Raw genomic sequence first — 25,553 nt, forward strand, 5'->3', positions numbered from 1 at the left:
AAAAAACTGCAGAGGCTGGGCGTGGTGTTTCACACCTGTAATCCCAGCACTTTGGGAGGCCAAGGCAGGCAGATCACCTGAGGTCAGGAGTTCAAGCCCAGCCTAGCCAACATGGTGAAACCTCATCCCTACTAAAAATACAAAATTAGTTGGGCATGGTGGATGCACCTGTCATCCCAGCTACTCAGGAGACAGGCAGGAGAATCACTTGAACCTGGGAGGTGGGGGTTGCAGTGAGCCGAGATCGCACCATTGCACTCCAGCCTGGGCAAAAAGAGTGAAATTCTGTCTCAAAAAAACCAAACCAAAACAAAACAATTGCAGAAACCGGCCGGTTTCACATCTGTAATCCCAGCACTTGGGAAGGCAGAGGTGAGTGGATCACTTGATGCCAGCGGTTCAAGACCAGCCTGGCCAACATTATGAAACCCCGTCTCTACTAAAAAATACAAAAATTAGCTGGACGTGGTGACACTTGCCTGTAATCCCAGCTACTCGGGAGACTGAGGTAGAATTGCTTGAACCTGGGAGGCAGAGGTTACAGTAAGCAGAGATTGCATCACTGCACTCCAGCCTGGGTGACAAAGCAAGACTCCGTCCGTCTCAGAACAAAACAAAACAAAACAAATAAACAAAACTGCAGAAACCCCTGCCAGAAAAAGGCTCAGAAGGATATTCTCCGAAGAGGGCACACTACCCATCCCAAATCTTCAAGGGATTGATTTAAGGCAGTTCTCAAATTGTCGTCCTGGGACCAGCAGCATCGCATGGGAACTTGTTAGTGACAACGTTGAACTTTACCTGAGAACCAGACAAACAAAATGAAGAAATACCCCCACCCTTTTGTGTTCTGGGAAACTCCTTCTTTTCTGACACAGAACAGGGATAGGGATGCTCCTCTTGTTTACCTATGACAAAGCCAGACGCAGACCCTTCACATTCCCATTCTTTCTTCACAAATGATCTGCTTGCTAACCAAACTTTGGTTAAGTGTCTCTCCTTCCTCCAGGTGCGTGAACTTCGGCCAGCATACAGCCACTCCTGAGAAAACGCTGGTCTCAGGTGGAAACATTCTCTGAGCCACAGCACATTCAACTCCCACCCTTTTCATGCCACTTTCACACACCCCATTCTTTCTACTTGGCTACTCCTCCCTATAAAACAACTTCCCCCTTGTACCTAACTCTAGAGACCCTTAAAGATCTTAAGGTCAGAGGTTCTCCTATGGCAACAGTCCTTCCTCCCTATAATGAAACAGTATCTTTCTCCCCTTTGCAATAATCCTTTCCAATGAAGTCTCTCCTTCCTCAAGCAGGGCTTGTTTTTTATTTGGCATTAGAAATACAGATTCTCGGGCCCCACTTCATACTTTCTGAATCAGAAACTGGGGGGTGGAGGGCGATGTACCCAAGAATGATTTCTCACAAGGCCTCCAGGCACAGTGTGGGAAGCACTGATTTGAAGCCATCCTGCTAAGAATCTGATGAGTGCATTCAACACTTTAATTCTCTCCCGCTGGCGTTTGTGAGTTCAGGTGCAAGCTGTTTCTGAGGGTTACGGTGGAAAAGTTCTTAGCGTCCCAACAGACCATTTCCCATAAAGTCACTACCCAAGGGCACACAAGGCCATGGGGCACCATCTTCCCTCCCGCCGCGTGGGGCCGAGGAAGCCCAAACCCGCACCTACTTACATCTCCGTCCATCGGCCTCTGGTCGTCACAGTCCTTGGTGGGGCTAATGTCCTGGCGCATGACCCAGATGGGCTCTTTGGGCTCGTCGGGGGTGTAAGGCGAACGGATGGTCCTGGTTTTCACCTCCTCGATGGCCTCCTTGATGTCCTTGATGGCCAGCGAGATGGCATCGCGCTTCTCCTTGCTGTACCGCTGCCCCGCCTCGCCGCCGCCCGCGGGGCCCGTCGCCCGCTGCTGCCCCGCCGGCGTCTGCAGCCCGGGGCTGTCGGGGCGACCCCCGGCCGGGGTAGGGGGATGCTCCAGGTCCTGCTCGGCCTCAGGCATGTCCTCGGCCGCCTTGTCGAGGCTCTGCGAGCTCATGCTCTGCTTTACCTCGGCCACGATCTGGTCGATGTCCTCCTCCTGCTCGTAGCTGTCCATGCGCGGGTAGGGCGCGAACTCCGCCTCCTTCTCGGGGCTGTCGGACTCGCCGTCTGAGCGCTCGTCGTAATGGTGCAGCCGCGCGCCCAGGGCCTCCTGGCGGTACGCGGCCGCCTCGTCGCGCTCCTGCTCGTAGAGCCGCAGGCCGTCGCGTGCGTCCAGCTCGGGCGCGTCCCCTATCTCCTCGTACACGTGCTCCTGGAGGCCGCCGTAGTCGGCATAGGGCTCGGCGTAGGGCTCGTCCTCGCCGCGGTGGAAGAGCCGGTGCGTGTAGACGTAGCCTGAGTAGGCCGCATTCATAGCCTCCTCGTGCTCCAGCGAGTGGAAGTGCAGGTGGTTGGGCAGCGCGCGGCGGTGCGTGGCCTCGGCGTGCTCGGCCTCTGCCTGCTCCGTGTACTCCTCGGCCTCGGGCCGGTACTGCACAGCGTAGGCGCTCTCGTCCTCGGGGTCCTGCGCGCGCTCCGCATCGTAGCCGTCGCGGGCCGCGGCGATCACGTCGCCCTCGGCGGTGTCTGTGTGGTTGTGGAAGCCGCTCTCCGTGCTGGCTGAGCGCGCCAGGCATTCCCCGTGCTCTTCTTCCTCCTGGCCGAGCTGGGCGCGGAGGTCCTCGAGGGCTCGCCCGCGCTGGTGGCGGCCCGCATAGTGCTGCTGCTGTGGCGGCTGCTGCTGTTCCTCTTCCACCTCGGGGTGCTCCAGGTCGGCCTCCACCGACTCGTTCACCTCCCCACCTGCCGCCTCGTCGGTCACCTCCACCTCCGCAGACCCCTCCAAGTGGTTCATGGTGGGAGTCGGGACGGCTAGGAGAGAAGCTGGGCCCGGCTCACTGCGCTCTCATTTTGCTCCACTGGGCTGGAAAAACAAGAAGGGGAGAGGCTGTCACGTGGTGCAAACCGTCATTATGAGCTGAGTAGTCAGATAACCATAAAAAAAACTGCTATTGATTCCTTTTGGTTCTGGGTCAATTAAAAAATGACTGCAAATTTAAGCTCAATCTGACAGCACATACATAGCACGCATCATAATTTGTAATTACGTATCTACTTGTTTAATTGCTTATTGGCTTTCTCCGTTCCCCACCCCTCACACTGAGCGCCTCAGGAACGTTTTGTTCTCCACCACGCATATGATTCAGGTCCCATTTCTGATGCATCTGAATAAAGAGTACTACTAAATTGAATGGGCCAATTGACACATTTTCCATCTGCTAACAGATAAATCTCTCCAAATTAAACTAGGATCCTACAACTTTAGAAATCACTCTTTAAATCAATTTCAAAGAAACATAATCTTGAACACCTTTTGAAGCCATTGCTGGCAACACAAGTATGCAGCCATTCTGAGAGAGGCTATCAGCCAGCAGTGGGGTCCCACTCTGGTTCTGTCATTACTGACTTTGTGACCTCAGGCAAGTGGCTTAATTTTCTGGACCTCCACGGTGTGACTGGACTCATTTCCTACATGCAGGATGTTAACAGCTATTACACAGGGTAAAACAGACTCCGTGATCAAGTAAGTTTGGAAAATGCTGAGTTACAGTTGACTTTTCATAGTTAATATCCAGAAGGAGGAAGATACAGGATACAGGGTTTCCCTAACTTGTTTGACCAGGAGACACTTTTTCCTAGAGGCCAATGTTACGTAGCAGCTGGTTTCTAATAGTTAGGCTTCCCTATTGCGCACTCAGCATCCAGGATACAACCAACCACGGATGACAATATTAGGGAAAAAAATCCAACACAATACAACAATAAAAAATAATGCAAGTAAAAATAAAGTATAACAACAATTTATATAGCATTTATATTGTATTAGGTATTATGAGAAATCTAGAGATGATTTACAGCCTATGGGAGGATGTGCATAGATCATATGCAAATACGATACCATTTTATAATGGATTTTTATATCCACTGGGATCCTGAAACCAACCCCCATGGATACAAAGGGAGGACTATATTCACTTTCCCTATGTAACCTGCATCTAAAATTCTAAGATTTTATGAGTTGCCATTATAGCTAGAACTGGATAACAGGTGTAATTTCTAAAAAATATGGGTAGGTCTCTTTCTATTTTCAGAGAAACTTGTAGCTCGAGAGAAAGATTTGGTTTCAGTCTCTCTCAATTCTTCTTATCACAAAATAGCTTTATGGTATAATCTGTGCAGTATATAGAAATAGACACAAAGAATGTAAACAACCATAACAAAACAGGCAGGACCCCTATGATTTTGAGATCCCTGTGGTAAATAGGCTCAACAGTATGTGTAAACTTGCTATTGTGTTCTTTTGGAAAGCCTCTCTTACAAATGGACACAATGGATGGGAAGTGAACTCTTAAATGTAATAGCAGACAGCCCCAGGAGGACCAGGGACATCTGATTGACTCTCTAGTAGTGAGATGCATTATATTCTACTCAACTCCCCATCACAACCACAGCAATTTCCTTCAAGCATTGATGACCATCCCAGTAGCAAAGGAGATCATTTTGGAGCTACCAAGTCCACATTCAAGCAGAAGTATCATGTCTTCCCCATTCTTTGATGGATCCACCCCTGACTGATTCTCACTAGAAGAAAAGAATCATGGTTTACGAGAGATGAACAATCTTTATTGCTTCCCTACTTGACATGAGTCCCACTTGATACAAATTAGACCCAACCTCTTTTGAAAAATTGTGGGCTCCTCCCATTAACTCCTGAGAACAGTGACTGGACTAAGTATAAGAAAGTCTCCAAAAGCAAGTATGAATCTCCCTTCAAACCTGGATGGATGGTTAAGGCTGTAAACCAGCGGCAGGGTGGGGTGGGGAATGATTAGAAGCTGTTCCACCTCAGATCATCAGGCATTAGTTAGATTTTCATAAGCAGTGCACAACCAAAACCCTTGCATGTGCAGTTCACAGTAGAGTTCATGCTCCAATACTGGTCCATGGCCCAGTGGTTCGGGACCCCTGCTCTAAATAGAAGAGGCAAGTGTTGCTGCTGTGGGCCACCCAGTTAAATGGCCTCCAGTGGATTATGAGAAACACAAAACAAATATTCAACTCAATACAACACATGGACAAGAACAGCATACCCAAGTTCCCTTCATAAGGACTTTCTAAAAAAGACAACAGATAAATCTTCATGAAATCTACATTGGTTTCATAAGGTACAAATCTAATTCTAATAAACACAAAGTGAGCATTCACAGAAAGGGATAGCAAACATATCACAGACTTTCTTGGGTTCTGTTACCCTGAGGTGTCACAGTTGTATGTGGTCAGCCTAAGAAAAACAGTGACAAAAACCACAGAAAGTACCTGAATGACCAATAATTCATGATAACCGTATGTGGAACTGACCAAAATGCTGCCTTCAGGGAAAATGGCTCTTCTTTAGCTTGATGAAAATCTATTGACATATGTATTAAAAAGAAATTTTAGCTTATTCTGGGTTAAAATCAGTGAATGGTGCCCTCTTATAACCCATGTATTGATTCAAAGGAAATGGAACTTCCTTGCGTGTATATACACTAAACCGTGGTAAATGAAGTTCTCTGGTGGGGCAGGGGGTGGTGGAAGATAGTGTTAATGTAGTTTTGGTACAATAGATCTTTTTGTTCACTAAGTAACTTCTCCTTATACCCCCATCCACAGACCTCACGGGAGTATTTACACATACAGCGTTTGGATTTTACACACCATCATGTTTCCAAGAATATGATTTGGATTGTGGTATTGCAACATGTTAATGAATAACAGACATTGACTTTGTGCCTAGGACAAAAGGCAATTTGTGCCTAGGACAAAAAGGCAATTGTCAACTTTTAAGGAAGGAGCTGAAGTTGATGCTTAGGTTTATCCCTACACACAGAGGACTGTTTTCCATACCCTGGCAACTTTGGGAGTGGTATTTATAAAAAACATTTAAGCTGCTTTTTAAAAATCCTAGGTTATTGTGGGAGTATATTATTGGTACAAAATTTTTGAAAAGCAATTTGGCAAGATGAATTAAATTCTTGAAAAGGTAACCTACCTTTTGCCCCAGTAATTCTACATATAGAAGTCTAAAAGAAAAAACTTGAATGTGGACAAAAATGTTTCTCACAGTATTTTCTTCAAAAGCAAAAATTTTAAACACCAAATATTAAGCGCTAATATTTATTAAGTACTGATAAGTACAATGCTAATCATATTAGGGTTATATTGTGATCAGAAAGATGTGGGGATTTTCTCTCTGGGAAGCTCCACCTGGAGTTCCCATAACACTTCAACTCAGCCAGCCACAGCTGAAGAAATCACACCTCCTCACCCTCCCTCCCCACCCTAGCTCTCAAACTGGGTTCCCTCCTGTATTTCCCATATGGGCAAATGGCACCACCAGCCACCCACTGAATCATCTCCTTCCCTTATCTCCCTCCTCAAACTGATGCCAGAGTCCACTGTCTTAATAACTCTTGGATCAGTCTTGCTGCCACTGCTTTGTCTTGGTCTGTGTTGACTACCTGGTTGTTTCCTTGACTCTGATGTATCAGCCCCCTCCAGTCCATCCTCCCCACTGCCAGCCTGATGATCTTTATAAAATACAAATCTGAATCCCATAACCCTACTCCTCAAACTCTTCACTGATTCCCTTCTAGGGCATAGTATAAATGCTTAGCTAACTATGTCCCAGGTACTACTAGGCATTTTCCACATGACACATTTAACCTTCACACTAGCCAATGAAGAGTACTGCCATTATCAGCTTTTCTGAAAATGAAGAAACAAGTGATTAGAAAGGTTAGGTGATTGTCCCAGGTCACACATCTAGTAAGGGAGGCCCCCTGACATTTGATCTTTGCACTCTAGCTCTGGGGTCGGGGCTCTTGAGTCCTATTCCTGGCCAACAAAGACCTTGGGATGCTTCACCCCTTTAGTCCATCTCCACACTTCATCCCACACCCTGCATTCTAACAACCAAAGTCCTGGTGTTGGCCCTAACTGCCCTCCCTATTCATGGCATGTTTTAACCTATAGCTTTTCTTTGGTGAATCTTTCTTGTCTTCCCCAGGCCATGTTCATACTTGATGAATGTCAATTAGGTGCCAGCCTCCAGGCACATTCGAGGCACTGGGGCAGAACAGTGAGCAAGCCAGAGGAGGCTTCCCTGCTTTCAGGAAGTCCCCATTCTAGTGCACTGGGTGGGGGCAGGGGGGACAGAGGGAAAAAAGGGCAGACAATAATTATGTAAGTAAGTAAACAAGATAACTTCATAGGGAAACATTTTATGAAGCTAATACAAAACAGAGTAATGCCATAGAAAATGACTGAGGAGAGGGCATTATGTAGATATTATTCAAAGAATGAGATATTTGAGTTGAGGTCTGAATAAGCAAGAAAGAGGTGGCCTTGTGAAGATCTGAGGGCAAGGGCTTTGAGGTGAGAAAGGATCAGCTGTGTTCAAGGACAGAAATAATGTTTGCAGGCAGGTGTGGAGTGAGTAAGGGACAGTGTGATGGGCGATGAGAACAAAGAGATGGAAAGGGGCTGAGCCGGGCAGGGTCTGGTACATCATGGTAAAGGATGTGGATTTTATTTCAAGTGTAGTGGCATGCTACTGGAGTGTTTAAGCAGGGGATTGATAAGGCCCGACTAAGCCTCCCTTTGTGCCCGCTGTGCTTTTTCTCTCTCTCCCTTTCCCTTTCTCTCTCCCTCTCACACATACTCACGCCATTTTATATATATATATATATATATATATATACACACACACACACATACACACACATATATGTGTATATATATGTGTTTGTGTGTATATATATAAAATTTATCATGGCTTCTATCATTCTGAGTGGTAATTCTTTGTAAGTATCAAGTCCTTAAGAAAAAGACGTTTTGTCATGTATCTTTGATTTTCTGGTGCCAAGCACAGAGGGTATACAGAAGGTGGTCAAGGAATTTTTAGTAACTGAAAAGGAAAAATCTTTATCCCCCACCCCTCCCACCCAATAGTTGGGGACTTATAGACTTCTAGACATTGGCATGATCAGCCTTTGGAGAAGAACTCATTTCTTCTTTCTATCTTAAATCTTTGCTGCCCATATTCACCCATGCAAACTCCTTCAACTTCTAATGTTTTAAGTGCCTAAAGAATGCAAATGATTCAATATTCTCCTGCATTTGAGTGTGTTAATCCAATGGGCATCATTTATCAGACTTGTACCAGTCACTGTGCAAGGCAAAGGGGATGTAAAAGTTTCTAAACTATGGTTTAGGGCAGACAGCTTTGATAGTTATGATACCTGGTGATAAGCGCAAAATAGAAATATACTCAAGATAGAAAAGCAGCCTAGAGTTGAAACAATGACAACAATTGTAACACCTTGTGAATCATATTAAGTGCTGCTGTTCTTATGGGTTCTGGATTTCATGAGCTAGTGAGCATCCTAAGCAAGCTTAGGAAAGAAGTGACATCATCTAATAAATGTCCTTGATGATGACCCATGTGCCTCTGGAGGAAGACAGAGGCAAATAGAGGAAGAGCAGTTGATGGAAGAAAATCTCTCCTCCTCTACAAAAAAAGTTGGATGACCTGGAAGACACATGCAGAATAGTCCCCTCCTCAGGGACACCTGCAATACATGAAGAAGGGGTGCTGTGGCATCCTGGCTACAGGATGAAGGTCTCCAGGTTACCAGTGGTGAAGCACAGATGGCTTTCTGGTCTATGGTTCTAGAATGTTCCACAGCTTGGGTGGAAAAGGTGAACAAAAAGAGGGAATTCCACTTCAGTGCACCATTTAGAAATAGAATAGTTCATGATTCAGCAGCTGAATCCAGATATCTCATAATGTGTAGCAGAGGCTCATGTTGATTTGGGACTGATGGAAGGGGAGGCTGTAAATTACTTTAGTTGCTCTTTCCTTAAGTAATCATTGATGAGCATTTCTAATAAACTGTCCCTTTTAGCATATTCAGAAGTAGTGTTAGAAGAAAGGTCAGACATAAGGCAAATGCAATGTAAAAAAGAGCAAAAGGCATCATACCATGTTAATACAGAGAGAACTTTGTGTACGTCAGTGACAGAGAACAAAGAAGAGCATTACATAATGATAAAGGGTTCAATTCAACAAGAAAGCTTAGCTAATATATATATATATATATATATATATATATATATATATATATATACATACCCCACACACACACCCAATATTAGAGCACCCAGATTCATAAAACAAGTTCTTCTAGACCTATGAAAAGACTTAGCCATACAATAGTAGTAGGGGAGTTCAACACCCCACTAACAGTGTTAGACACATCATCAAAGCAAAAAAACTAACAAAGAAATTCTGGACTTAAATTCTACATTTGACCAGTTGGACCTAAAAGACATCTACAGAGTACTTCACCCATTAACCACAGACTATACATTCTTCTCATCTGCATGCACATGGAACATACTCCAAGATCAAACACATGCTTGGCCATAAAGCAAGTCTCTGTGAATTCAAAAAAATCAAAATTAAAATCATACCAGCCATATTCTTGGATCACAATGGAATAAAATAGAAATCAATACCAAGAAGATCTCTCAAAACCACACAATTACATGGAAATTTAGCAACTTGCTCCTAAATGACTTTTGGGTAAATGATGATATTAACTCAGAAATTAAAACATTCTCTGAAATAAATGAAAAGAGAGACACAAGATACCAAAATCTCTGGGATGCAGCAAAAGCAGTGTTAAAAGGAGAGTTTACAGTGCTAAATGTCTACCTCAAACACTTAGAAAGTTCTCAAATTAACAATCTAACATCACACCTAGAGGAACTAGAAAAACAAGAACAAAACTAACCCCAAAGCTAGCAGAAAAGAAGAAATAACTAAAATCAGAGCAAGAATGAAGAAAATTGAGACCCAAAAATCTATACAAAGAATCAGTGAAGCCAAAAGTTGGTTATTTGAAAGGATAAACAAGATTAATAGACTGCTACCTAGGTAAACAAAGAAAAAAAGAGAGAAGATCCAAATAAATATAATCAGAAATGACAAAGGTGACATTATAACCAATCACACAGAAATACAAAAGATACTCAGAGACTATTATGAACACCTCTATACACACAAACTAGAAAATCTAGAGGAAATGGATAAATTCCTGGAAACACACATTCTCCAAAAATTGAATCAGAAAGAAATTGAAACCTTGAGCAAACCAATATCAAGTTCCAAAACTGAATCAGTAATACAAAAAAAAAAAAAAAAACCTACCAACTGAAAAAAAAAAAACCTGTAACAGATGGATTCACAGCTGAATTCTACCAGATATGCAAAGAGCTGGTGCCAATTCTACTGAAACTATTACAAAAATTATGGAGGAGGGACTCCCTAACTCATTCCACAAAGCCAGCCATTATCCTGATACCAAAAACCTGGAAAAGACACAGCAGAAAAAGAAAACTAGAGACCAATATCCTTGACATACATAGACACAAAAATCCTCAACAAAATACCAGCAAACTGAATCCAACAGCACATCAGAAAGTGATCCTTGATCAAGTAGGCTTCATTGCTGGGATGCAAGGTTGGTTCAACATATGCAAATCAATAAATGTGGTTCACCACATAAACAGAATTGAAAACCAAAACTATACGATCATCTCAACAGACATGGAAAAAGCTTTTGATGAAATCCAACATCCCTTCCTGATAAAAAGTCCTTAAGAAAGTAGGCATCAAAGGAACATACCTCAAAATAATAAGAGCCATCTATGACAAAACCACAGCCAACATCATACTAAATGGGCAAAAACTGGAAGCATTACCTTTGAGAACTGGAACAAGGCAAGGATGCCCACTGTCACCACCTATTCAGCATAGTATCGGAGGTCCTAACCAGAGCAATCAGGCAAGAGAAACTAATTAAAGGCATCAAAATAGGAAAAGAAGAAGTCAAAACTATCTCTTTTCCCTGACAATGTGATTCTATATCTAAAAAACCCTAAAGACTGTGCCAAAAGGCTCCTAGAACTGATAAATAACTTAAGCAAAGTTTCGGGACATGACATCAATGTACAAAAATCAGTCGCATGTCTATGCAACAATAACGTTCAACCTGAGAGCCAAATCAATAACTCAATTCTGTTTCAAATACCTGCGCCCTCCCACCCCCGAAAAATCTAGGAATACATCTAAGCAAAGAGAAGAAAAATCTCTACTAGAAGAACTATAACACACTGCCTAAAGAAATCATAGATGACACAAACAAAGGGTAAAATGGATTGAAAGAATCAATATCATTGAAATGGCCATACTACCCAAAGCAATTTACAGATTCAATGTTATTCCTATCAAACTACCAACGTCATTTTTCACAGAACTAGAGAAAACTATTCTAAAATTTATATGGAACCACAAAAGAGCCTGAATAGCAATCCAAAGCAAAAAGAGCAAAGCCAGAGGTATCACATTACCAGACTTCAAACTATGCTATAAGGCCACAGGGACCAAAACATCATGGTACTTGTACAAAAACAGACACATAGATGAATGGAACAGAATAGAGAATTCAGAAATAAAGCCACACACCTACAGCCATCTGATCTTCAGTCAAAGTCAAGAAAAATAAGCAACAGGGAAAGGACTCCTTGTTCAATAAATGGTGCTGGGATCGCTGCCTAGTGATATGCAGAAGAATGAAACCGGACCCCTATTTTCCACCATGCAAAAAATTAAGGTGCATTGAAGATAAATGTAAAATACCAAACTATAAGACTCCTAGAAGAAAACCTAGAAAACATCATTTGGTCTTGGGAACACCACATCAGCCTTGGGAAAGAATCTATGATGAAGTCCTCAAAAGCAATAGCAACAAAAACAAAGATTGACAAGTGGAACATAATTAAAGAGCCTCTGCACAGCAAAAGAAACTAACAACAGAGTAAACAGATAACCTATAGAAAGAGCAAAAATATTCACAAACTATACATCTGATAAAGGTCTATAAGAATCTATAAGGAAGTTAAACAGTTGAACAAGCAAAAACCAAATAACCCCATTAAAAACGAGGAAAAGACATGAACAAACACTTCTCAAAAGAAGACATACAAGTGGCCAAGAAGCATATGAAAAAATGTTCAATATCACTAATCATCAGAGAATTGCAAGTCAAAGCCACAATGAAGTACCACTTCACCCTATCAGAATGGCTGTTACAAAAACTCAAACAACAACAGATGCCAGTGAGGCTGTGGAGAAAAGGGAACATCTATGCACTGTTGGTTGGAATGTAAATTAGTCTAGCCACTGTGGAAAGCAGTTTGGAGATTTCTCAGGGAACTACAATTCGACCCAGCAATCCCACTGCTGGGTATATATCCAAAAGTCAATTTTTCTCTGTAGAATGTTCTCCCAAAAAGGCAAATGCACTTGTATGTTCATCACAGCACTATTTACAATAGCACAGACATGGAACCAACCTAGGTGCTCATCAATGGTGGGCTGGATAAAGAAAATGTGGGACATATACACCATACCCCATGGAATACTATGCAGCCATGAAAAAGAGTGAAATAACGTCCTTTATAGCAACATGCATGCAGCTGGAGGCCATTGTCCTAAGCAAAGAAATGCAGGAACAGAAAACCAAATACTACATGTTCTCACTTACAAGTGGGAGCTAAACATTGGGTACTTACGGACATAAAGATGGTAACAATAGACAGTGGGGACTACTAGAGTGGGGAAGGACAGAGGAGGGTAAGGATTGAAAAATTATCGGGTACTATGCTCAGTTTTGAGTGATAGTATCAGTCACATCCCAAACCTCAGCATCATGCAGTATACCCAGATAACAAATCTGTACATGTACCCCCTGAATCTAAAAGTTGACATTTTAAAAAATTGTGAAAAAAATGTTAATATAAATGACTTGAGCACATGGTACATTTATTAATATTATTATTTCCTAAATAAGGCTATGTAGGGTTGGAAAACAAGCAGTTAAGCTACTTTTCATCTATTTTGAAATGAAGCTGGGTATAAATCAATCAATCAAACAACAAATCACAAATACTGAACTATGCATAGGCCAATATATGTGGTATTTTACATACTATATTTCTAGCCCTCACAACAGTCCCAGTGGGAATTATTATCTGCATTTTCTGATTATGAAGCAGAAGCTCAGGCAGCTTCAATAACTTGTCCAAGGTCACTTAGAGCTGAAAGTGGTGGAGGAGGTAGATCTGCCTGGCTCTCACTGTTTGTGCTCTTCCTATTACATTACACTGAGCCTATAAAGTGATACAACTGATTTTTTTAAACAAACATCTAAATTGGTGTAATCCCTTTTAGAATAGTCACCTTGGCAGACTCTATACTTCCTCTATACTTACAAGTTCCAAGGGCACTGTGTTTGCTCAAAACACTTTGGCCGCTCCTATACTGGAAGTGATTTTGAAGTTAATTTATGGGCTTTGAAATTACCAGCAAATCATTTTCAATATTCTATAATCATTTTTTGTTATATCTGATTTTTTCCCTTAAAGGGTATCATCCAGGTTTATCATGCACCTTATTTAGAAGATTTGGCTGTGAATGCTTTTTGATGTTCTCCAAATATCAAGTATATCCCTAAAAGATGAAGATGTGCATCAAACCAAGATTATTAAAAAGACTCTGGCATAAGCTCTGAAGTTAATTCCAAAAGATGGCCTTAAAAATTGCTTTGGCTAGTGGCCACATCTTTAATATAAGCCTTCATCCTCACAGAGAAAATAAAAGGACAGAAGCCAATTGGGTGAATATATTTATATTCTTGTGTGGTGACTACAAAATCAGGTTCATTACTTTCATCCCACCTTGCAATCTGTATAATTTTTGCTAACACTAACCAGGCAGGAAAATTAATTGATCCACTTGGATTAATTCAGTAGTGCCAACCACAAAGCTCTGATCACAGCCCAGCCTTTGATTAAACAGAAAATTTTGAATTTATGCAGACTTTCTTATTGTCTAACACTTTAACAACCCAATCATTCATTTATCATTCTGATTCCAATAAAATACATGAAATAAGCTTAAGGCAATCACTGAAACTCAGAGGGGAGATCTTGCAAATTTTACAGAAAACTCAAGAGACAGCCTCTGGCAATCAAAGCCAATTAAAAGTCTATCTGAATTTTTGTGAAATGCCTTGGTATAAAATCAAAAATATCTACATAATTCATAATTTATTGAAGGTTGTACAAACTTGGTATTTTTATTCTGTTACAATCCCTTTTTTATGCTCCTACCCAACTTCCTTTCTACTGTTATCTCTATTGCTACATTACACTAAGTGGGGGGGTATTAAATCACCAGTTACAATCAATCTGGACCATTTTCACACACACACACACATACACACACACACACACACAACACCACAGTATTAAGGATAGTAAGTCTCTAAAATCAGTTAAGCTATGTTAGTTTTCAGAGGCTCATTAATTCACACTGCCAAAGGAGATGAAAACAGTGATATCAGGCAAAGAACGAATTGAACAGTAATTCATTAAAATGTAGTCTTTTTTTTGAGACCACATCACTTCAAATTTACTGTTATTGTTACGTTTACAGATTATTTGGCTCATTAAAAAGTAAGTTAACTTGCCTGTCTCTATTCCCTCAAGTTTTCTATAGCTTCTTCTAGTATCTTCCTTCTCCAAATTTATACCAGAATATCAGCTGCAATCCTAATTATGAAGCTTCAAATTGAATTCTTGTTCCTGAGCTTCTTTGTATTCATAGGTCAGGAAAGCAACAAAGGCTATGCTGGTCATAATCCTCAAACATATTTTTGGTTATGCCTCAAATCTGCTATGCTAGGGCTACATTAAATGATTAAAAGCAGCCACATTCAGGAAGGCTCACTTCCTGACAATTCAGCTTCACAACTCCCAAAGAACAAAATCCACTAAGCAACTATTAGGTAGCAACAATGGAGATGCCTTAAATTTGAATTGATGAGCCAGAAATCCCATAATGATTCAAAGCCTCCCAAGACAATCAATTCTCTAAGTTCAGTCATGTTAGCAAAAAAGTTAACAGGAAAAGAAATATAATGTGGGGAAAGGCAAAAACTATTTTTTTCTTAAAAATGACAAGTCGATAATCTGGAAACCCATAGTAGTTCATTGGCCATGTTGATCAGAATGTAAAGAGATATGGTCTCTGCATCTATACTCTTCTAGTTCACTAATTTCATTTTGGCTCCCAATAAGGGAAGATCAGTAAAATCCAAATGTGGCTTTGAAGATCCACAACCTTTCAATCACCTCAAGGGAAGACATGAGCTTCCAGAGGAAATTCTTTTTAATTTGCTTTATTAAAAATAACGTTCATATTCAGATTAAACAGACCACCTATAGAATAGGAGAAAATATTTCCCAATTATGCCTCTGACAAAGGACTAATATCCAGAATCCACAAGGAACTCAAAGAACTCAACAAGAAAAAAACAAACAACTCAATTAAAAACTGTGCAAATGACATGAGCAGACATTTCTCAAAAGAAGTACAAGTGGCCAAGAAACACATGAAAAAATGCTCACATCGTTAATCATCATCTTATACCAATCAGAATGGCTATCATTAAGTCAAAAAACAACAGATGTAGGCGTGGATGTGGAGAAAAGCAAACACTTATACACTGTTGGTAGGAATGTAAATTAATTCAATCTATATGGAAAACAGTATGGAGATTTCTCAAAGAAATAAAAATAGAACTACCATTTGACCCAGCAATCCCATTACTGGAAATCTACTCAAAGAAAAAGAAATCATTATTATATTAAAAAGACATGTACTTATATGTTCATTGCAGCACTATTCACAATAGCAAAGTCATGGAATCAACCCAAGTGTCTATCAATGGTTGCCTGGATTAAAAAAAAAGTTGTATGTATATATATATATATACACATATATATATACATATATATATATACATATATATACATATATATATACACATATATATACACATATATATACATATATATATATACACACAGACACACACACGTGCACACACACACCATGGAATACTATGCAGCCATAAAAACAAATGAAATCATATTCTTCATAGCAACATGGATAGAGCTATAGTCATTATTCTAAGTGAACTAACTCAAACTCCTCATGTTCTCACTTACATGTGGAAGCTAAACAATGGTACACATGGACATGAAGATGGAAACTATAGACACCAGGGACTCCAAAAGAGGAGAGGGTGGTAAAGGTGAGGGTTGAAAACCTTACCTATCTGGTACAATGTTCACTATTTGGGTAATGGATACACCAGAAGCCCAGTCCCCACCAGTATGCAGTATACCCATGTAACAAACATACACATGTACTCCCTACATCTGAAATATAATTTTTTTAAAGTAGGGTTGATCTTACTGAAGATTTCATAGGGAAGACTGAGGTGGGAGATTATATCACATACCACACCACTTATCCTCCAAAAAAAGTCTGTATTGGTTAAATTTTCCAAAGTCTTTCTTCTCAGTCACCAGCCATAGGGTTGCCCCTCTATCCTACACAGTCCTGAGTCTTAATGGTTCATGTCTCTCGCTTCTGGATCATCACGGTCCAGAAAAAAATGTAATGTGAGTCACATATGTAATTCAAAATTTTCTAGTATGCATATTAAAATTTTTTAAAAAAGAAAATTTTAATATTTTATCTAATATATCAAAATATTATTTCAACATATGATCAACATAAAAATTATTATTGAGAAAGTCTACATTCTTTTCTTCCTACAAACTCATCAAAATCCATAGTGTATCTTACACTAGAGCACATATCAATTTGGACTAGCCCCACTTCGAGTTTGACAGTTACACGTGGCTAGTGGCTACCATGACGGACAGTACAGTTCTAGTCCTTCCTTCTAAGCCTCCTAAACTCTTTCTTTTCTTTTGCAGAATAATTTGGCAGTATCAGCTCTTCCAAAAGTGCGTACCATCACCCTCCTCCATCACCCTGTTCAACAAAGAAAAGACCCTTCAATTATCAGAATTTTCTCTTTTAAATAATAGGAGATTATGAACCAAGTCCTACACTGCCTGGTCCTCAGTCTCCCAAGGGGGCTGGCTCCACTATTCTTCCATCCCTCATTCCTTACCCCTGTCCTCTAATTTCAGGTCTCAATGGGCCCCTCATTGTCATTGCACCTGCTCCTTCCCCTCTCCAGCACTCCAGCCTTGCCCTCCCTTTTGCCTTATGTGTCCCACAGACAATCCTCAGTTGCATGACCACAGCTCACCCACTGCCCCTGCCCTTCAGCACTCATGGCCTCTGTAGGTAAATCAGTAGGAGAAGTTGCCCAAAGATTTCTTAGACAGGCAGTGAGGCTCAGGTGAAGCCAGGGAAAGTAAAAAGAGAGAGAACTCTTTTCTCTCACTTGGAGGAGGAGGTGGAAGGGGAAAGAGAACCCTAGGAACTGGAGAATGGAGTAAAAGGCAGGAAAGCATAGTGGTTAAGAATGCACACTGAGTCAGACTTCTGGTTCCAATCTCAGTTCCAGCACTCACTAGCTATGTGACCTTGGGCAAGTCACTTAACCTTACTGTGCTTCAGTTTTCTCTTCTCAATCTGGCTCATATTGCAAGAATTAAATAAGCTAATGTAGCTCTAAGAACAAGAATTTAAAAATATACTTGTCAACCCATAGATTGCACAACACAAAGAGTGAACCCTAATGTAAACTATGAACTTCAAGTGATAATGGTTTATCAATAGGTTCATCAGTTGTAACAAATGTACCACTCTGGTAAGAGATGTTGATAGCTGGGGAGGTTGTGTGTGTGTAGCGGAGGGCGGAAGGGGGAAAATGAGTACTCTGTACTTTCCATTAAATTTTTCTGTAAATCTATGCTGCTATACAAAATAAACTGTGTGTGTATACATTCCATTAATTAAAATATACAAGCGAGACTGCTTCACTTTAACAAAACTAACCTTAACTGAAGCTTAAAAGACATGTAGGTGGGCCACAAGTTGGCCACTGTCCTATCACTGGCCCAATTCTAAGACCCAATGAGTCCAAGTGTGGGTGGCAGGAACCTGACTGGCATGGGAGGTCTCTTCCCAACCACCTGGCACAAATACCGCCCTGTGACATCTGTGTGTGTTAACTGCTATCTCTGGAGCCTCCTGCCAAGCTGGTCCCCACACTCTGGGCTTCTGGCTCACAAAGTGCCTGCTCATACATTGATAGCACTCGGCTCACATCTGCTGCTGTAACTTCCCAGCATGCTGCAACCAAGCCTCATTATTTCAGTGTGTGCTTTGGTGAGTTGTTGAGTGGCTCTGCTTGCCCACCTCACAGCAGCCTGCTTCAGCGTATAATACCAAACCTCTCTGACCTTGTGTTACTCATACCCATCCACATCCAACTCAGGAAAATCACACCTCTAAGTAGGCAAGCTGTTTGCACCCCTTGATTTGCAATCATTAATTCTTACAACCTTTCTTCCATCTACAAAATTGGTCCATGAAGGGTAATTTGAAAGTATCCATCAAAATTACCACTCAGAGGAATTTACGTATATACTCATACTTCATACATAATTGTGTGAAATGACTTAAGTACAAGGCTATTTAAATGACTAATGCACAATTTGTATTCACAAAAGACCAAAAACAACTAAAATGCCCATCATTAGGCAATTGGTAAAATAAATTATGTTGTGTCCTTGGATAGAATCCTATGATACACAAAGAAGGTGATCTGTATAACAGATATAGAAAGAACTGCCCTGATCCATTAAAGCTCAGATCATCGTGTAATAAATATTGCTGTATGTGTATGATGGAGGGGACAGGATATATATGTATTAAAATCTCTGAAATGGTAAGTAAGAAATTAGTAACAGTGGCTATTTCTTTTGGAGGCAGGGAAGGAATGAGAACAGTAGATTGGGGACTGGGATGGGATAGAGACTTTTAAGCATATTCCTTTTTGTACATTATGATGTTTGAACCATGAGCCTATTAAAAAAACCAAATACATAATAAAAATAATGACCCATTCTGCCTACATTATGGGAGTGGTGGTTGCTTTATGAACCGTAAAGTGCCTGAGAAAACTTACCTTCCTCTCTTGCTGAGGAAGGGCTTTGAGGAAGGGCTGATGAGCTGAATCCCTGCAAAACATTTCTGTTCTGCTGCTGAAGGAATTTTCTCACTACATTTCAGGTTTCTTGCTACCATGCTGGTACTCAACTTCTGTTTACTTTAAGCCTCGCTATTCAAGAGCGATGTCTCTGTTCACAAATTGCAGGGGTGGGAGTGGTAAAAAGGACTTTAAGAGTTGTTATACTTTTGTTGGAACTTCTACTCCAGGCTGTGGTCATTCACATCTGTGCTCCAGAAATTCAATACTATCAGTTCACTGATGGATATGATTATAAAGTAACAGAAATATAGAACTGAAAGTGTTGGCAAAGCCCAGCAAGTTCTATATTTTACAGAGAAGAAAACCAAGAAGTGGAGAGATTGCATGGCTTGTCCAAACTCATGCATGTGTTAATGGAGCACTAGAGAGCTTGTTGCTGGGTCTCTTTCTGCACCACCTTCCACTGTCCCACCATAATCCCAATGGATCCATTTACAAAGAGGACATGACATCCAATTACAGAAGAAAGATCTACTAAACAAAAGAAAATAATTACAAAAAGATGCTTAGAAAAATAATGTCAAAGCAAGGGAAAGTAATTCAAAATATGCAAACAACACAAAGCAAATCTGATTCGCCCACCTTCTTTTCTACCTAAAGAACACTTGGATTTCCAATGTTCAGCATACACATGACCTTTCTGAGGAGAGGGCAAGGAGGACCTGCTATTTATATATGGCTATTTGGATACAGAGTGTGGCAGAATTGAGTTCCTGCCCACCAAAAATTGAAGCTCACCCTTCACAATACAGCATTGGAACTACATTTATAAACTCTCCTTGCGTCTAGCTGGGACCACGACTAGTTCTATTCAAAGAAATAAAAGTGGAAGTGAGGATGTCATTTCTGAGCTGGGTCATCTAATCAATGAGTTTGCTTTTCCCATGTTCTCTTTCACTATAAATGCGGAGGACTCCGAGACCCAAAAGATATCAGAATCTCCAAAAGGAAGTATCCTGGATCCCTGAATCAACCACTTGGAGGAAAACTGTGTTCCAACCAGAAATGACCTGCATTGGATTGCCACTGTTAGGAAGTTAAGTTTTAATACAGTAAGCCAATAAAATTTTGGAGTTTGTTTATGTTATTCTAAATCAATGCACAGGAACATTTCACTGGGACCTGAAAATGAGCCTAACTCTCAGCTTTAAAAAAGAATCACAAGTATCATGAGAAAAATATCCCCTTTTCACTGTTTCTGCTTCTCTTCTAGGGGCTCTTCTAATTATTCTAGGGGTTACTTCCATAACTCTATACAATATATCACAATTTATTGACTTAATTTAGGCAATGTCTATTGACTTCCTACTGTGAGAGATGAGGATATAGCTCACTTAATTTCTCCTTTTACTTTTCTCTCCCAATGTTTAATAATTATATTTTTATTGGTTACATTTGTAATTTTAAATACTATTTTTATAATTAGTATATTGACTTCTTTTTCTGTAAATGACACATCATCTTGTCTTTCCACTTTATCTTCCCCCTCTACCTCCCACCTGCTGTCAACTACAATTTTACTTTTTATATTTGTCAAAATAACATGTATTTTATCATCTGCCACCACAATCAACACTCCGATGCTTTGTTCATAGGTTGATTTGAAACCCTGCAACTCAATAAAGAACCATTACTTGATTATGACTATGTAAATAATGTTCACCTGTGTGCCAAGGAATCACCTGGGGATTTTGTTAAAATACAGATTCTGGCCGGCGGGTCTTGGGTGGAGCCTGGGATTCTGTATTTCTTCTAAGACACTAGCTGATGCTCCTGCAGCTGGTCTGAGATCACATGGAAGTAGTTTCCAGCATTCAGTGGTGCTAATGATAAGCCTGGTACTAACCTAACTCCTATCCTTTGGTAGTTTTTTCTCTCTGGTACCTTTCAATATGTTTTTCTTATTCTCAGTGTTTGGAAATTTTCGGAAGATGAATCAAGGTGTTAATCATTGTCCTGTGCACTTGGTAGGCCATTCGATCTGAAGAGCTGTGACTTTCTTCAGCTTTGGGGAATATTCTATTATTTCTGTGATCATTGCCTCCCTCTGCCTCCTGCCCTTTTCTCTGGTTTTACTTTGAGACTCCTATTGGTCAGATGTCAGAGCTTCTGGAATGATCCTCTACCTCTCTTATCTTTTCTCTGTTTCTATCTCATTCTCTTCTTGTTGCATGCTCTGTTCTATTTCCTCACCTTATTTTTCCCCAGGCCCCCTCTATTGAATTTTTGGCAAGCCTATGTCTAATCTCTAAAAGCTAAAAGCTCTTTCTTTTCCTATTATCTGTTTTTGTATCACTTTTAAATAAATATTATGCATTTTTAGAGTTCTCTGAACACATTAATGAGAGCACTTCTTTGTTTGAAGTGTCCTGGTTTGCCTTTGCTTCCTCTGGCTCACTTTTTTCTGTGCATCTTGGTCTTTCTCTTTCATGTTGCTATTTTCCCCCACATATTTGGTGATTCTGTTCATACTTGAAAATAAAGGATTAGGTAGATGGTGTGAAGTTTTTATTTTTTTTTTGATGTTGTACAAGTAAGGCTGTTTCTCCTCATTTATTCTGTTTCATAATGTCACAATTTACTATTGCTTACTCATTCTCTTATTCATAATCATTAGGTCATTTCCACATTTTCTCCTATGCAGTGTTTCAATGAACCTCCTCATAGATTATATCCTTATGAGTGACTACAGTTATTTATATGGAACCCCTAAAACTGACAATGCTAGTCGAAAGCAGTACACATGAAAAAACAAGTTTTTATTATGGAAAATGTCAAATATATGAGAAGCTAGGGAGAATGGTGTAATGATTCTCCTTATTTGCTTGAGAGGATTAAAGACATGATGATGGCCAGTCTTGATTCCTCCACACGCCTGTTCATTTGCCCCATCCTCTTGTATTACGTTGAAGCAAATGTCAGAAATCTAATAATTTCATCTGAACTTGTACACATTTTCTATTGTGGTAAAATATATATAACATAAATTTTACCACTTGAACTACCTTTAAATATACAATTCAGTGGCATTAAGAACATTCACATAGGCTGGGTGCAGTAGCTCATGCATGTAATCCCAGCACTTTGGGAGGCTGAGGTGGGCAGAATGATGGAGGTCAGGAGTTCGAGAGCAACCTGGCCAACATGAAGAAACCCCATCTCTATTAAAAAAAAAAAAAATTAGGCAGGCGTGTAATCCCAATTATTCAGGAGGCTGAGGCAGAAGAATTGCTTGAATTCAGGAGGCTGAGGTTGCAGTGAACTGAGATTGTGCCACCGCACTCCAGTCTGGATGACAGAGCAAGACTCTGTCTCAAAAAAAACAAACCACAAAAAAAAAAAACAAAAAAAATTACGTAGCCCAACCCTCTCCTTTATGTGATATATGCATGTAGCCAATCTGCATGTCTCTCCTGAATCTAAAAGAAAAAAAGGCAAAAAAGAACACTCATGTTGTTATGCAGTCATCACCACTATGCACTAAGATATATATGTATATGTATATATACATATATAGTGACTTCTCCCAAATCTTAGTAATTTCCCCCCATCTCCAAAGAACTTCTATTTCTCTACATGTGACCATCAACATATTTTTCTTTTCTTCTGGGTGGGAAGAGGGCAGGAAACAAACATTCCTCTCTTTTTTTCCCAAGTTCTGAACCAACAAAGAAACATATAGGAGTCACACAAATGTAGATTTTAAAATATCGTCTGAAAAGCTGAATTGGATGATGTGTCTTTAGATCTGCAATCAAACTGTCTTACGAATACTTCACCTCTGCACTAGGTAGATGATCCCACCTTTTCACTGGGACAGCTGTCAACCGTCACAGGTGCAGAGCCTGTCTAGGGAAGCCTATATGGCTAGGAGCACATGGGGATCCATCCTCAATTCAGGCAAGCAGAGCTGAAAAAAGAGGACCCAGATGACACTGGCCAACAGACCCACTTCCTTTCCCAAATTCTCTCACAATCCTCTTCTGGAAAGGAGGGAAGGAGGGTCGGGGAGAGGTCAGGAATATTCTTTCAAAATAAGTCATGAGGCAGGGAAATGGGGCTTCCCTAACAGATGTTATCAATTTATTTAATTGTTGTCAATCTGGTAGGTGATGTTTTAACTTGAATTTCTCTGAAAACCAATAAGGTGGCCCTTTTTCACAAGCTTATTGGCCACTGCATTTCCCTTTCTGTGAACTGCCTGGTTTTCTATTGAGTTTTTTTTTTTTTTAAACACTTGCCAGGAGGCTTTTTAATATTAAGGGTATTAACTTTTTGTCTGTCACATGGTTGCAAATGTTTTCCCCCAGTGTATCATCTGTTTTTTGACTGGCTTTATAGTTTCTCTTTCTATAAAGAAACTTAAAAGTTTTATTTAGTGATGCCACTTAGCAAAGATGAGGACTGTTTTGTTGTGATGAAACACAACAGAATCTTGGGCACCCACGTTTATGGAAAATCCTATAAAAGCCCATTGAAAAAGGCTGGAGCCATGAAAAAAAAATGCACTAAAAGACTTGCTATAATAGTTTTTATCTCTTTCCCTTGGTTGACAAGGGTAACCTCACTGAAATCTACTAGTAGTTCCCCAGTTATCCATGTTTCATCTGGCCATTTGCATGGGCGGGAAATTATAAAATCAATTTAAGAAATTTGGGGAGTGAATGAGGTCACTTCAAAATGATTTTAATCTACTGTGCTAATTGCACCTAAAATGCCTGCACACATTTCTCCAAATTTAAAATTCTAATTAGGGGTTGACATCTTTAAACACCTTGGTGATACACCCTGGAGTGGGGGTGGAAAATCTGTGCTGATTTTCCCTACTGCATCTGTAGGTGAAAGGATTTGCTGGCATCCCAAATCCATGGAACTTAATAAGGACAGAAAGGTACTTAGTGCTTTCCTGGCCCTAACACCCTACTTATTTAGGAGATGAGGAGAACTCAAATGGCTATTCCAACTCTCTCTAGGAGCCATCCCCACCTTCCTTTCCTATAGCCTAGTCTGGATCAGTGGTTCGTGTCACTCATCTGTGCCTGGCACACAGTAGGACCTCAAAGAAGTTTGCTGAATGATGAGTTACTTGAGGTCACACACATAGCTAGCGTCAAAGCTGTCCTGACTCCTGATTCAAGACTCTAAACTTCTATAAACTGCCCAGACTTTGGAGTCAAAAAGATTCTACTTAGAGTCCTAGCTCTGGCACTTACAAGATGTGTTTTTATCAGCAAGGTTATTAACCCCTCTGGACTGTCCCTTGATTTCTTTGTTCCCTTCTGTTCCGTCTTAAGCCCATTCCAACTGGGCTCCCATCCCTACTGCTCCACTGAATCAGCTTTTGTCTGGGTCACCAGTGAGTTCCATATTGCAATATCTTGCAGTCATTGTACTTAACTACTGGGCAGCATTTGATACAGCCTATCACACATTTGTTTTCAAAGCACTCTTCTCTACAGGCTTCCAGGCCACCACTTTCTCCTGTTCCTTCCCCATCTCATTGGCTGATTTCTCTTTATCCATCAGACCTCTCTACACTGGAGGACCCAGGCTCAGTCTTTGGACTCAACTGTTAAGTATCTACACTATCCTCCCAGGTGATCACATGAAAGCTCATGGTTTATCTACCATCTATACAATGGCAATTCTCAAATTTACAATGACAGCTCAAACTGTTCCCCTGAGCTCCTTTAGACATAACTGTGCCTCCTTAATACTTCACCATGGATGTCAAATTATCATGTGTTAAAACAGACTTCTGATTTCTCATTCTAAACCTGTTCTTTCCACTGTCTGCCTCATCATCCTTCTTCTAGTTGCTCAAGCAAAACCTTGGCATTATCTTTTAATCCTTTTTTGCATACCCTATATCAAGTCTGTCAGCAACTCTTGTTATTTCTACTTTCAAAATAGATCAAGAACCAACCAAACACTTTTTATTCCTTCCATTGCAACCACCAGCATCTCTTCTTACCTGGGCCATGTCAACAGCTTCCTAATTTGTCTTGAGATTTCCAAAATTTCGCCAAAGCGTAAGTTAGATCACATATCTCCTTGAATGATTTCTCATCTCACTCTCCCTCGCACGTCTCACCTCAACGTCTATGCTCCTCCTGTCCTTGTTTTCACAGCCATGTTAGCCTCCTTGCTACTCCATGAAGTGACAATACCTGCTTTGCACTCTCCTTTCCCTCTGCCTCTACTGATCTTCTCTCAGATAATTCACTGGGCTTATTCCTG

At 40.6% G+C, this 25,553-nt stretch overlaps 1 protein-coding gene across 6 annotated transcripts in view; it reads right to left on the reverse strand.

The window, feature by feature from the left end:
• The window catches only part of APBA1 (amyloid beta precursor protein binding family A member 1), a 247,906-nt gene that overhangs the window by 79,874 nt on the left and 142,479 nt on the right, over positions 1 to 25,553 (reverse strand). For all 6 annotated transcript variants that reach the window (XM_032164246.2, XM_032164248.2, XM_058444844.1 and 3 more), the window contains exon 2: positions 1,691 to 2,959. In XM_032164246.2, coding sequence (XP_032020137.1) covers positions 1,691 to 2,890 — 1,200 coding nt within the window. In that variant the 5' untranslated portion in view covers positions 2,891 to 2,959. The remainder of the gene's footprint in view (positions 1 to 1,690; positions 2,960 to 25,553) is intronic.

This window comes from Hylobates moloch, unplaced genomic scaffold (assembly GCF_009828535.3).
Source record: "Hylobates moloch isolate HMO894 unplaced genomic scaffold, HMol_V3 SCAFFOLD_10, whole genome shotgun sequence".
Taxonomy (NCBI): Eukaryota; Metazoa; Chordata; class Mammalia; order Primates; family Hylobatidae; genus Hylobates; species Hylobates moloch.